Genomic DNA, 13,089 nt, shown 5'->3' with positions numbered 1-13,089 from the left:
AAACAGTAGATACTGCCTGTGCCCAGGACCCAGTTGCAACAGGCCGGGGTTTTATATGCCAAATAAATGATTTTTTTACACGCCGCGTATTTCAACTTCTGTTCTCACCCCACTCCAATTTCGAGCCAATCGATGACGTCGATAAGAACGATCGATCATTCGATGCATTGGGAATTATAATTATACAGTCTTATTTCAGAAAAAGTGGTCGACAGATATCTCTTACCATTAATTTTTAATACGATAAATTTGATACTATAGAAAGAATTTGAACGGGGAAAAGTCGGGTTAGCTTAAACATTGGTATTTTCTTATTCTTACTTCTCCTCGGCGCTAGTCCTCTGGAAAAAGTTCTTTGTACGTGAATGACGTTGTGACTGTATTGGCGACATCGGTGAAAAGGTCCGCCAACGAAGACTCTAAAACTGGCTTCAATTCTTCAACGAACACCGCACTGTTTGTGTTCAATATGTCGTTGGTCGCTGGACCTATAACGAAGAAATTTCTCAGTCTATAGTCGTGATTTGAACTCGTTTGATCTACGCAAAAGGATAATTTTGAGCTTGAGATCAACGGCAGCAAGAAGGTGTGTCAATTTTTAACATCATCGAAATCACGTAGACGAATAAGTTATTTATCTACAAAGAATCGGATTAGATATCCCTGAATATTTTTAGCTGTAAACAACTCGTTTTAATTTTTCCATCGATCCTGCAATAACTTTTGTCGTCATTTCGGGAATTTTAGCGTACCGGGTCGAATGTATTTGGGGATTTTTTATGAAACGGGAACTAAAAAAAAAATTTATACACACATTCGTATACGGAATTCTATGTCGTTGAACACATTGCAAAGGTAAGGGAAAAAACCGTGGTGAAAAAAGAATTAACCGGTGCAAAGTTCTGATCCTTGTAAAAAGAAACCAGTATGAGCAAACTCTATCGAATATAAGAAAAGCGAATTCAGTCACGCACGTGGAAGATAAAGCGTTTATACACCGACTATTAAATTTTATTGCGTGACAGTGATCACGCTGTCGACAAGTTTTTTCATGGCAAGTTACATCAGTCAGTAGATTAAACGACCATATGCTAATAAGCGCTGCAAAAGATTGTGAATAAATAATCACTCCTCAGATGTGAGTCAAATGATAGATTTGTGAAAAATCGTATATTGATGCGCTCACTATTAAATCGTATAAAATTTTTACAGGCATTAATTACGACAGTCCGTGAGTACAAAGTTTAAGGTAGCTTCTTAATATTGAAGAAAAAAATGGTGTTCATGCATATATGCAGTATTTGCACTTCTATCTGAAGTTTTAAAAGGTTTTACGCTTATGTTCAATAAGTACGGTAAAAACTGTTGAAATTGCAAACGCAACTATTTCGGCATTTAAAATACACATTCTTCTGATTCGTGTACTTATGGACTTCACTTTAGTCGTTTAAATATTCGGTCAAGCATGCCCAAGGTTGGTAAAATCGCATTAGACGCCAGAGCTCCACCCATACAGAGAATTATCAATATTCTTACTCTAATTCATCTCTAATCCCAATGATACATCGTTCTGTCGTATACTTATTCAAGTCTGCAGCGCGAAAGTCGAAAAATGATGTCTTTTACAATTCTTCTCGAGACTTCTATTTCCCAATTCGAACACGTGACTTACTATAATCGTGGAACAGAAGTGGTTCAATATTTGGAACGTCTATCCTACGATTAGTGATTAAATCTGGCGTGTTTAATACTTTGATTACGCAGTTGTGGCGGCTCATTGTCAGTTTAAGGCGATCATTATGCGTTCAACTAGAGGTTCTATGTGATTGTTTCTCGAACTTATCGAGACCCCCTAGCTGGTTGCAGGTGAATACGGGAAGCTATTTTTAACACCAGATGCCGATACGGACAATCGGTCTTTTTATCGCGTCTCACCGTGCCTTGATTGTAAAACGACATTTCAACCACCCACTATTCATTTGCGATTAATATACTCGGTAGGTTGTTTGAAGATTTCATTTTCGATTTTTTTTCATCTAAGTATGCGCCGTAAAATTAAGCTTCGAATACCCAAAGAAACCACGGTATTAACATCACGTCTAACTTCAACGTTTCAACAAATTTCTAAAATTCTGCCTTCTCTGATTAATTCGGCAAGGTTTAAACGAATAACCAAGTAATCGTCATGTTATTGAAGAAAATTAAACTCCAGACCCGGCATTATCAAAAATTTCACGTTAATTAAGTTATTGAAAATTTGTCGATTGCAATTGAGATGATTCTGAACAATGTGGACGATATATCGATTTTGCATTTTACTCGAGCCGATGTTTATACTCTGATCAAAGTTACCCTTCTCTTTGCAATATGGTTAAAGGCTTTCACGCTCTTTGGTAATTCTGAATATCTCAAATAACACTCGTCGATATTCTACGAGTCGGGGTTGTTGTTGAGAAAATTAGATTAATTCTCAATAAATTAATTGCCATGTCATTTTAAATAATCAATTCTTGAATATCACTTGTTTTTCGTGCCATAACAATTCGATCATTTCTTCAGGCCTTACAGAGGTAAAATTTTTCAGCTATGCGACAGTTGCCCAGACGTTTCGATGTATCGATGTTTCTGGTGAAATTTATTATTTCATCTGGATAGCAGATCGAAAATCGCACTGTGCCGCCTTCTAAAATTTTTTCATGGACCCGTTTCTTGACTTGATTTCTCTGAGTGACTAAAACTTACTTTTTTAGTGACGGGAGCTCGGAGAAAATATTTAAAACATCCTGATACTCACCCAGTATGGGATCTCCTCCGAATAAGTTGCTCAGATGTATTTTGGCCTCGCCGATTTTTATTTTCAGCTTCATTCTTTCGAAATTCAAATATTCGACTTCGTTTCGCACGACTTTATGCCCTCGTAGTACGACATCCGATGAGTAGCCAGCTGCCATATAATATACAAGTGTGTGTAAGATGCATGAATTGAAGTAATAAAAAAGCGAAACACGTTTTCATAACATTTTATCCGGACACCTAACTCGGAAGCATTACGCAATTCGTAATAAAGTTATTAAAAAGTCAATCCCACGATAATTTAGACTCGCTTAGTTTATTCATTAGCTTGGATGAGTTAAGGAAATTCGATTCTATGAGAACATATTAACTATAAAATTTGTCAAGATTCTACAGTGATTTTTTTTTTATCCATGACATTTTCACTGCTAATGACGGGAGAGAAAAAATATGTCTACAGTTTTTCTGTATCCGCATTGTATGCGTGAATTTTTCCAACCGGAAAACGGTGCTCCAAATTTGCATTGCTAATAAATATAGGAGACTTTATAATAATTTAAAAAATGCATTTGGGTCTGATATTGTCTTTTCGACAAAGAATAATACCACCAAATTTTTGTCATATTTTAATATATCCGTTTGCCCGCAACAATACTGGGAAATCATTCCATTTTCCGGAACGTGACGTTTCAATTGTCATTTCTGCTGTACTCAGAGTTTATTTCAGCCAAAGAATTAGACTATTACTCACTAAAGTTTCCAGTGACATCTCCTTTTCCAGCCAATCTGAGTAGCAGCACCCTCGCATCCATCTGGTATTTACCTCGAAAAGTGAGCCTGTCGAACGCGACCCTGAAGGTGAAACTGTTCTTGTCCAAATTCGACTTAAGGTTGTGAACCTTGAACGTCGAAGGGCCTCTCACCTGCGAACAAGACGAAGCCCTATTTACACCGTAATAATGAACGAGGTCTAGGATAATACAAGGGACGTCGATGATTATACGACTGTTACGACACGTGTAGTTGAATTTTATTTAGCTACTTCGGCCATCAATGTACATAGTTAATTTTGCCGAACCTGTAGTAATTGTGATAGAAAATATATAGAATTACTACGAGGCCAACGAGTCAAGGATGCTACGAATAATCAGTAACCTACTTACGTTTCTTGAATTAATTGATGAAACTTCGTCTTTTCACTAATGAATACAGTCTTTCGCTATCAATTAATGATATATTGGCTTTGTCGTTATCATTGGAAATAATGCTCAGAGGTGCCTCACAGCATGCGACTTTTTTTCATTTAAGACGGTTATAAATAATAAATACTTATTAAAGTTTTATCGCGGATTTTATCCGGAATTCATAAAATCGTTTAGATAATAAATTTACCTTCGTAAATGATAACAACTTTTTTTGTGTTGCAGGAACCAGAAACCAGAGTTTAGCAAATTCAAGACTTTTTGTACCTTGCGTTAAAAATTACTGAATTCGATAATCCAAGTTATTTAGATGGAAAAGAGTCTCGTAAAATTATAAGGTACCTCTAAGACTTGAGCTAAGAATCCTATACTTTGATTGGATTATTTTTTCAGCAAAAACTAGGATTTAGACCTTGTTCCAATACTTGAACAAATAATGGTCACGTTTGAAACAATTTTAATATCGACTCGTTTCCTTGGAAAGCAGCGAACTTTTTTCCAGTGTACGTTAATGCAGAGAATGGCAATTCCGAGGCAATTCCGAGGATCTAGTCCCAAATTTTCGGCCCACCTCCATGTTCGTTAAATTAACGTCCAGCCTCGCGCCCACAGGACCCCGTAGCAAACGAACATTCTCCAACTGAAGAGGTTCCAATGCCGGTGCTCCCAGTTCCGGAATGCCTTCGGCAAGCCGCTCCCTGAGGCTTTCGATGGTTTCAGTGATACATCGGTCCAAGTTCGGGTTAGATTTTTTGCACGGCACGATGTACGAAGCTGGAACAGCAATTGCCTTGTACAAAAAATTGGCAAACAAATGGAAGATCGGTTAATTATAAACACACGTGGTTTGTTCAAGGCACTCGATTCACGAAACAAAAAAGCAGGCTCAAACTAGCATTTAAAGGCACCGTGTCGAGCGCAATACCCGAACGAACATGCTGGAAATTTACATAATCACCCGTATCGATGCGTGTTATGTAACGAGCTTCAGGTTAAATATTTCTGGTGGATACTATAAATCGCAGCCGTACGTTGGAACAGGTTTTTATTGGCAATTTCCAAACCACTTCTGCGCCTTCGTTACAAAGCTATCACGGCATACTTGGCCTCAGATACATATCAATTTCTCTCTCTCTCTCTCTCTCTCTCTTTCTCTCTGTGCTGTAATTACTCACGTAAAACTGCCATCGTGGTCCCGAGAAGTAATGCGGCTAGCCTGAAACAGATACGACTATTCAGCGTACGGTTGCTTTTATGCATTTCACTTGCGGCTCAACTTCCGTGTGAAAAACTTAGGCTTGGGTCGAGGGATTCGATACGAGTTGAAAAATACAGACTCATTGAAGTTTTAATCGTTCTACAACTAATGCAGTTCCTGCTGACCCACCTTAAGCCAGCGATATTTAAATCGAAGATCAGGCTTTCTCAAACTCGTTGAATATCAACGATCCTGAACCATAGCTTTGTGTATGGAAATGATCGATTTTTCAATTTTCAAGACAATAAAGCTCGGATTTTAGTCGTTTTATAGTTTGCGCCTAGTTACTAATGATACAAACATGATACAATGTCTTCCCACAAAATTGTTCTTAAAAAAATGGGTGCTTTTTTCAAGAATCTCACGTTTCTCAATCATGATTAAAATTTAGAAGCTTACGTCAAAAAAATACAGAACCTGACGACGACTCTCGAAATCAAACAAGTGCATGGACGTACTGCCAATAAGCATGTTACGATGGCTGAGTCACAATCCAATGATGATCAATTGTTACCTTCTACTGGAATATCGTCGATTTCTGATGACCAATATATCAAAACGATTCCCGATGCATGTGCGAACGTAAATATACTTTATGTTTCAGTCTACAATGATCAATGAAAAACGCCAAATTGTTATTTCCTCATTTCCGACTGAGCAATGGAAACGTATTCTACGCTTGTTTGAACTTCCCTAGTAATGAAATCTTTCCAAACTTTGGGCAAAATTATAGAATTGGCAATTCGGTGCTTTCGGGTTCGTTAAGAAAACTTCAAAAAGTTGACGAAAATACTTTAATGGTAACTAGTTTTCACTCGATATGAGGTTACGGCATGCTAATTCGTAGCCGTATCCCATACGATGTACGCATATCTTCATCAAGTTGCCAAACTTTTCACAGTGACCTCAGCGTCGCGATCACAAAGCCACGTTGTTTCTGAAAATTCTCAGCGAATTTATCGCGCAGGAGAAGAAATTGCAAAATATGATTTGCATAATTTGTCGGTGAATGGGAAAGATCCGATATCCCTTTAACTGCAGATTATCACAACGCGTTTGCGACACTTGTTTTGCAGAAATTTAGCCGGAATTGACAAAGCATCATTTGCGAAAGAATAAATTCTCTCAGAACAAATAAAATCTCTTTTCAATTTGAACAACACCCCTTCCACTCTCTTCGAATCCATCCGTGTGCATGTTCCCTTAAAAATCTGAATGGTACCCGCGAGTCACTGGTTCGACTATTGGAGTTTGAAAAAAGATGGATGTCAACGGAAATCACAAGTCACTCCGCTGACTGTCACTCACTCACTGCAAAATCTACACTGACTTGACAATTTTGCGTCCAGATTAAAATCCGACTGCAGTGAAAATTCAGTATCATACGAACTCTAAGCCTGGATGTAACGCCTTCGGTTTTCCAAGCATGCGGTAGTTGAACTGATATCGAAAATGGCCTACCAAGCCCAAGTGAAGAGAGGAGAAGCCATTCCCTCGACGCGTCGCGCCTTTGATCACTGGATAATTTAAGATGAATCCAATTCACCGGTAACAAAGTATATACACCCTGCAGACTGCAGTTATATACTCTCGAATTTTAGACCCGGTGATCGGTTGATTGCCTCGTTCCACTTGGCAGCCATTGGCTCGTGAGTTTTCCTCGTATCTCCGAGTCTTTCACTGGTCAGAGAACGTCGACGGCCTGGACTTTTCACCGAGTTTCACACCTCACAGTTGGACTATAATCGGCGGCCTTTCGCCATCCCGTCTTAAGGTATCAATGGTTGATGGGTAATATGCAGCAGCTCGTATGGGCTTTCAACCGAAACCCTGCACGCTGTTTATCAACTTTTTTAGCCAATTTTTACTGAATTATTGAAAAGATCACCTTTTTTTTAATAACGGCTACAGATATTCGGAATGCACTGACCGTAATTTCTTGTATATTGACCAATACACGAACCTTCGACCAGCTTAACTTAATTTTCCGCAAACCGTGAGGCCTAGAGGTCTTGGATTTAAATTTTTCTCATATTTTTGTACACCTAAAACCATATACAAATTGTCGTTAAATTAACATTATGACAATACGTGAATGATAAATTCCATTCAGGAATCAAACTTCCATTCGAATCGACGTTCTTAATTCTGCTTCAATTAACTCAATTCTAGCGTGTCAAGATTTTTATAAATTAGAGAAGTCAAGTATTTCTGTTACTTCGTTGAAATCCCGTCGTGCAACGATTTATCGCTAAATATGACCAATGGCATCCGATCGAGAAATTCAATCTCTCTTTAGAATGTATCTTTAACTAAACTCATACAAGTTATACGTTTGAAATTTGTAAAAAATCATTCATGTCGGGGAACTAGAAGATGCAAGGTCAGCCGGTAACAAGACGAGTTTTTAAAGCCGTCGGACTTTTAAAGCTAAAACAATTACAAGTATGCTATTATTGTTCAACTGCATTCGATTTTCTTGATTTACAAAATAATAACCAATAATTTCTTCCAGAAGAATCATTTCCTGACTCGAGCCGTTGTTGAATCGATTCCAATCAAACTAAGCTGGCCAAGCGAGTTGAAAAATCGATTTCGAGGTGAATTGATTTCATACCGCTGATTTCTGGTTTAAAATAACATTATAATTGTGCACATTTCTTCAATGCTAATATATTTGAATTAAAACTCGAATTCTATTTTTCAACTTGGAAATTTATTCTTGTGAAACACAGCACTGAAATATCTGAACGAGTAACTCTCAAAACCCTGATTATCATTATTATGAGAAAAATCATATTTCAAGGTTGAGTAAATTTCTTAACTTTCTATTAGAAAGGAAATTGAAACATTTATACTAAGCCTCAAGTGCACTGAGACAGACATTTGTCATGCCTGGTTTTGACATTGCTAGAGAAATACTGAACTATTACACTGGTCGTTTAATTGAATTCGAGTCAGTAAGCGATAGTAATGTATTCAAAAATCTAATGCCTGCACAAGCAGCGATTGCGACATTACGTGAACAAGTTTTTTTTTCCTCCTCCGGTACGAATTAAGTATTGCAGATCGAACTGACGCACATTGAATATTATTTCCGTTGATGAGAATCATCTATTATCGAGTAATTGAATGGAGAATGAATTTTTTTTCTACACCTCAATTTTTACGACCACAGTGTTTTGCACTATTAAATTAATTGAATTAAATAGTTTTTTTTCACAGCTTCCAACAAGGTACGCGTTACATGTGAGATAATTGTCATGCAAGCATTATTGGAAAATTGATTCAAAGTTTCTCGAATGCGTTGCGTTCTCACAAAGTCATACAATGCTTTACCTAACCAATGACACTTGTTCCGTAGTGAGAGGATCGACTTTTTACCGGATCCGAAATAATACTATGTAATATATTTTAGTACACCAGTACCTTTGGTTTCCAGTGATAAATATCCTCGCTTTTTCGCATGCTTACATATTCCTCTCCTAATATATCTTGTCGTTCAGATTAATGATTAATGTTGTTCTCGAGGTCACTCGGACTACTCCTAATTCTCTTTTAACCGCTCCAACCGACTTCCGCAGTAAATGTTTATTTTTGAGTTAACTTTGTTGATAATCATTGTTTCAGTTTTACTAATTTATAACTTCTGCTCAGCCTTACCCTAATTCTCATTACAAGACCATTAATTTGACAATAATTTTACATAATTAAAATGTATACCAATAGTCGAGTACGCTATGAATGATTATTGAGGACAGATATTGAAGACTTCTTTTTCAAACGCATGTTACTCGCATTTTACTAAAAGGGATTAAGTGAATTCTGTCTCTTGAGAAGATCCAAAAGGATTCACTCAGAAAGCTCAACAATCGTATTTAGTAATGAGGTGATTCAAGGATGCGACGTCAACGAAGTTCTTTCAATTCCAGTCTAGTTTGTCTAGAAATGAGATTTGGATTAACATGAAAAAACCAAAAGAAATGTAATATTGTTCTATGGTGAATGAGTGAAGCGTTTTTTTTTTTCTTCTGTTCGATGTTTGAAATCATAAAGATTTTTTACAGTGGATTTATTTCATAATCGTCCAATTGTAATTGCAAACTGACTATTACATAACAACGTTGCGTTTCAATTTGTATTTCTCAATTTGCTTTTTTATCTCAGATTATTGAAAAAAAAAAAAGACTTTTTATTACCGGTGATATTCGGGAGAGACGAATGAGCATCGAGTAATATCGGGATAACTGGAGCCAAGCGCGGAATTTCAAATACCTTAGCAGGTGTGTAATATTAATCAGTAACATAAATTTTAGGAATATCGTAAAATTTAATTTAACCTCGCTTTATCCTTCGATTGAAATTTGTGCTCGCTTATGAACATCATTTTGAGATTATCAGACGACGCTTGAACAGATTTCTAATTTGCAGAGTCCGTTTTTCTTGTACCTTCGCTCTCATCCTTTTTCCCCGATTTCATTGTCGGTTAACTCGAGGACGTATAAGGCAATACTGATTCGGTGAAAACCGAGGTTGAGGCTCTTCAGCAGCGATTCAGAACAGGAGAAGTTACGAGTGGTGACAGAAAAAAACGCTGAATTAAAATTAGCGTATTAATTTCCGTCGACCAGATTCTACTCGATTGCGTAGTTGATTATATAATTCTCATGAAGTTTAAAACGGTAGCGAATACTTCCCTGACACATGTTTGCAAAGTTGAGAATGAAATTATAGACACTCCTATTATTTTTATACCGTCGATCATAAATCCGATTGAACCTTCATTGGCGTGTCAATGTCAACTTACTCTTATTTAGATATACACTAAAAATCCATCGTGGCAATTACGAAGTTGATAATGACGGATATGGTTGTCATGGTTGAAACTGTACAAGGCTATGTCATAAATGTCATAATGTCACGTAATGCGTAAATGGATGATGAGAATATTCGATAAAGGATCGCTCACCCCACATTTTTTTATCACCAGTGATTTTTGGGCGTGATATTTAAAGTTCCCATATTTTTTATCGCGAGAGCGTCACGCCATCGGCGACATTTGGTGACGAAACTCGTCGAAAAGTTCATTTATCGTGTTTCAGTCTCACGTGAAAATCACTGAACACTTCAATCGGATTAAGATTTTCAAATTCCTGTAAACGCTTATCACCTCTGGATACGTTTGTCACAAAATTTACATAAATACACGTAACGTTCAAATAATTAGTTCCAGAAAAACTCCGTTAATTTTACAACAACAATTTTAAATAAATACAAGTGAAATATTCTATGTTTGCACACATAGTTTCAAATAGTGGATGTATAATAATTATAGAGAAATTAACACGGAGTGTTTGGGTATGTTTGGAATGGGTAAATCCTTTTACGCGATGTTGGAACATCATCAAGTTACGACTGTGTGTGTGTATGCCTATAAGCATCCATTTTCAGATCCGATTAAATATTAATTAATTGAAACACGGTGTTTCTACGAAGGTAAATCGGTGAAAGCGAAAACGACGCAATGAATCCGCGACATATGCAGTGCCTCATTTCAACTCATTATCTCGAGTTGGATATGAAGGTCGAGAGGCTGAGAGACTGGAACCGATCAACCTGCAGCTCAGAAAGACACGAAAAACCTAAGTTCGATGATTCCTTTCGAAAACCCGCGGCTTGATTTCATATTTAAGGATGCCGAATGGGCAGCCTCTGAGTTTGCCGCAATTCATGGTTTACCGATTGTATTTTCCTCTCCCTTCTATTTGTTCATTTTTTCGTTACCTGCGTAATTCGACATCGCAGAAGAGTTAATAATAATGCCTATCGTTTAAGCCCCCGCAGCGAATGGCTTTATACGACGAGTTTTTCGAGCTATCTTCCGTCGCTTGTTAAACGATTCGATATAAAAACAACAGTGTAATGGTAATAATTATCGGGGCTTAGATTGACAGGTTTTGCGTCGAGTGGGTATTTTCGTCTAGTTTTTTACGTTTTATTTCTCCTAAACAATTACACGTATTGCGAATAACGCTTGGATACAGCGTAAATTAATACTTAATTCACAAGTATTTTATATGATTTTGTGGCCAACTTCTATGTACGAGTCACATAAATCTAGCTATTCGGTAAATCTTGTAATCCTAATAATTATAGACTAATGAATCATATCCAACGTCAGCCGCGTTTCTACGATTGATTTTAGCGCTGAATCCTGGTGTTCGCCACGAATGATCACAACAAATTTCTAATCATGAACCTCTACATTTTAGTTAATCACCGCATTTTACAACACTCCGTAATTATACGAGGTAGAACTATTCTTTTCTACTTCTTTGTCAGTCCATCGCGATAGGCTCTAATCTCGGGCAGCCATGGATGCTATTATTAATCTTTCATCTGTGTTCAGCTAATGAGATCAAAAAACGAGAAGAAATATTATCCACACAGAAACTCGTTCCGTCGTACAATAAACATTTTTGTACGTTCGTACTCCCAACTACGATTTATTTTCTATTAGAAATACTTTGTCCTTGTCAATAGCTGGTTCATTTCCCATGGTAATTGATGCTATTATATACATGTATAGGTATGTATACATACACACTGCGTGACGCAAGGCCACAGAGATTCCGACTCTACGGATATATGCGTTTAACGGTTCGAACGGTCAATTAAGGGCTCGAAGTAATGAGAAACCAAATTATGATTGTGCGCCACGTATTCTTAGCGGAATGTTTTTATCCGATTCCGTACATAGATTCAGATACTTATTTGTAAAATCATTTCCTTTGTTGGGACTCGTTGAATTACTTCCGGTAACGTTTACCACTCTCCTTCGGTGTATCATTTTTCTTCTGCAACTCAGTCTGTCAGCGTATTGCCGAGTCACGCTTGCAGCGTGATGAATCGACGAAAGAGGAAGAAGAGAAACCAAAAAAATCAAGCACCGCGAGTTCAAACAATATTTCGCTTCTCTTCGTACACTGATTAACATAGTCGTATATGTAATGAGGGATTCTTTATTTTTACATCTGTTTTCGCCGAGGGTTAGACCAAGGTCTCGAAACGCGAGCTTTGACTCGATTCGGACGCTGCACATTCGGATGTACATATTATGACAAACCGACAGGTGAAGGGATCACCGGTTTTATTTATTTATTTATCAATCCCTGGTGGAATTTAGAAAACAAAAGTCGTTGTTAGACGAGCAATTGTTACAACTGTAGACTGATGCGTTTCATTGAACTTACGGTTTTGATGTTAACACTGTATACCGAATTCCGTGCGGACTTTGAACGAACTCTTCACAGGCCACGTGACAAGGCCCGAACTATTGCGACTTGGAATTGAAAAACGTGATTTCAGAAGTTGTTATATACGATCAGTCTGCAACTTCACACACATTACGCGTGAAAGAGGACTGCGAGAAGGCCGAGACGTCTTACTGTAGTAGTTGCGAAGGCCGACACGGTTTGAGTTTTTTAGTTTTGTTTTGTTTTTTGTTTTTTTTTTATTTGTTCATTATTATTTTTATTTAGTTTCAATAAATATATACATTCATTTATTATTTTCACCCAAAGAACGAGTTGTCAAAAATCGCCTGAGACGCCGCGGCAAATTCGAACCGACTCCTTTCACTCGACCGACAATTATTCTTCTTCTGCCGGTGTTATGATTCACACGCGTCGATTATCAATATAAAGGTAATTGCTAAGTGCAACGGTTGTGCGTCGATAAGCATTCGAGTGGGGGAAAAATGGGGACGCAAAACGCGATCGGCCGTGGCCCTGAACTTAGAGGAACGGGAATAATCCTAAGGCCGGCTCGGGTCTA

The 13,089-nt window shown here is 37.5% G+C and overlaps 1 protein-coding gene across 3 annotated transcripts; it reads right to left on the bottom strand.

Moving 5' to 3' along the window:
* Nucleotides 1-89: 89 nt before the first annotated feature.
* On the bottom strand, nucleotides 90-12,917 carry LOC124303301 (circadian clock-controlled protein daywake-like). 3 transcript variants are annotated; one of them, XM_046760366.1, is made up of 6 exons: nucleotides 12,507-12,917; nucleotides 5,171-5,211; nucleotides 4,567-4,769; nucleotides 3,545-3,716; nucleotides 2,795-2,944; nucleotides 90-488 (listed from the first exon to the last, which is right to left on the bottom strand). In XM_046760366.1, exons 2-6 carry the CDS (start codon nucleotides 5,181-5,183, stop codon nucleotides 334-336), a joined length of 693 nt encoding a protein of 230 aa, XP_046616322.1. In that variant the 5' UTR covers nucleotides 5,184-5,211; nucleotides 12,507-12,917; the 3' UTR covers nucleotides 90-333. The 3 variants fall into 3 exon arrangements, with proteins under 3 accessions (XP_046616322.1, XP_046616321.1, XP_046616320.1); XM_046760365.1 differs by lacking the exon at nucleotides 12,507-12,917 and adding an exon at nucleotides 6,715-7,180; XM_046760364.1 differs by lacking the exon at nucleotides 12,507-12,917 and adding an exon at nucleotides 6,644-6,696.
* Nucleotides 12,918-13,089: the final 172 nt, after the last annotated feature.

Source organism: Neodiprion virginianus, chromosome 4 (assembly GCF_021901495.1).
Source record: "Neodiprion virginianus isolate iyNeoVirg1 chromosome 4, iyNeoVirg1.1, whole genome shotgun sequence".
Lineage (NCBI taxonomy): Eukaryota > Metazoa > Arthropoda > Insecta > Hymenoptera > Diprionidae > Neodiprion > Neodiprion virginianus.
This window is presented reverse-complemented; position numbering and strand designations above follow the sequence as displayed.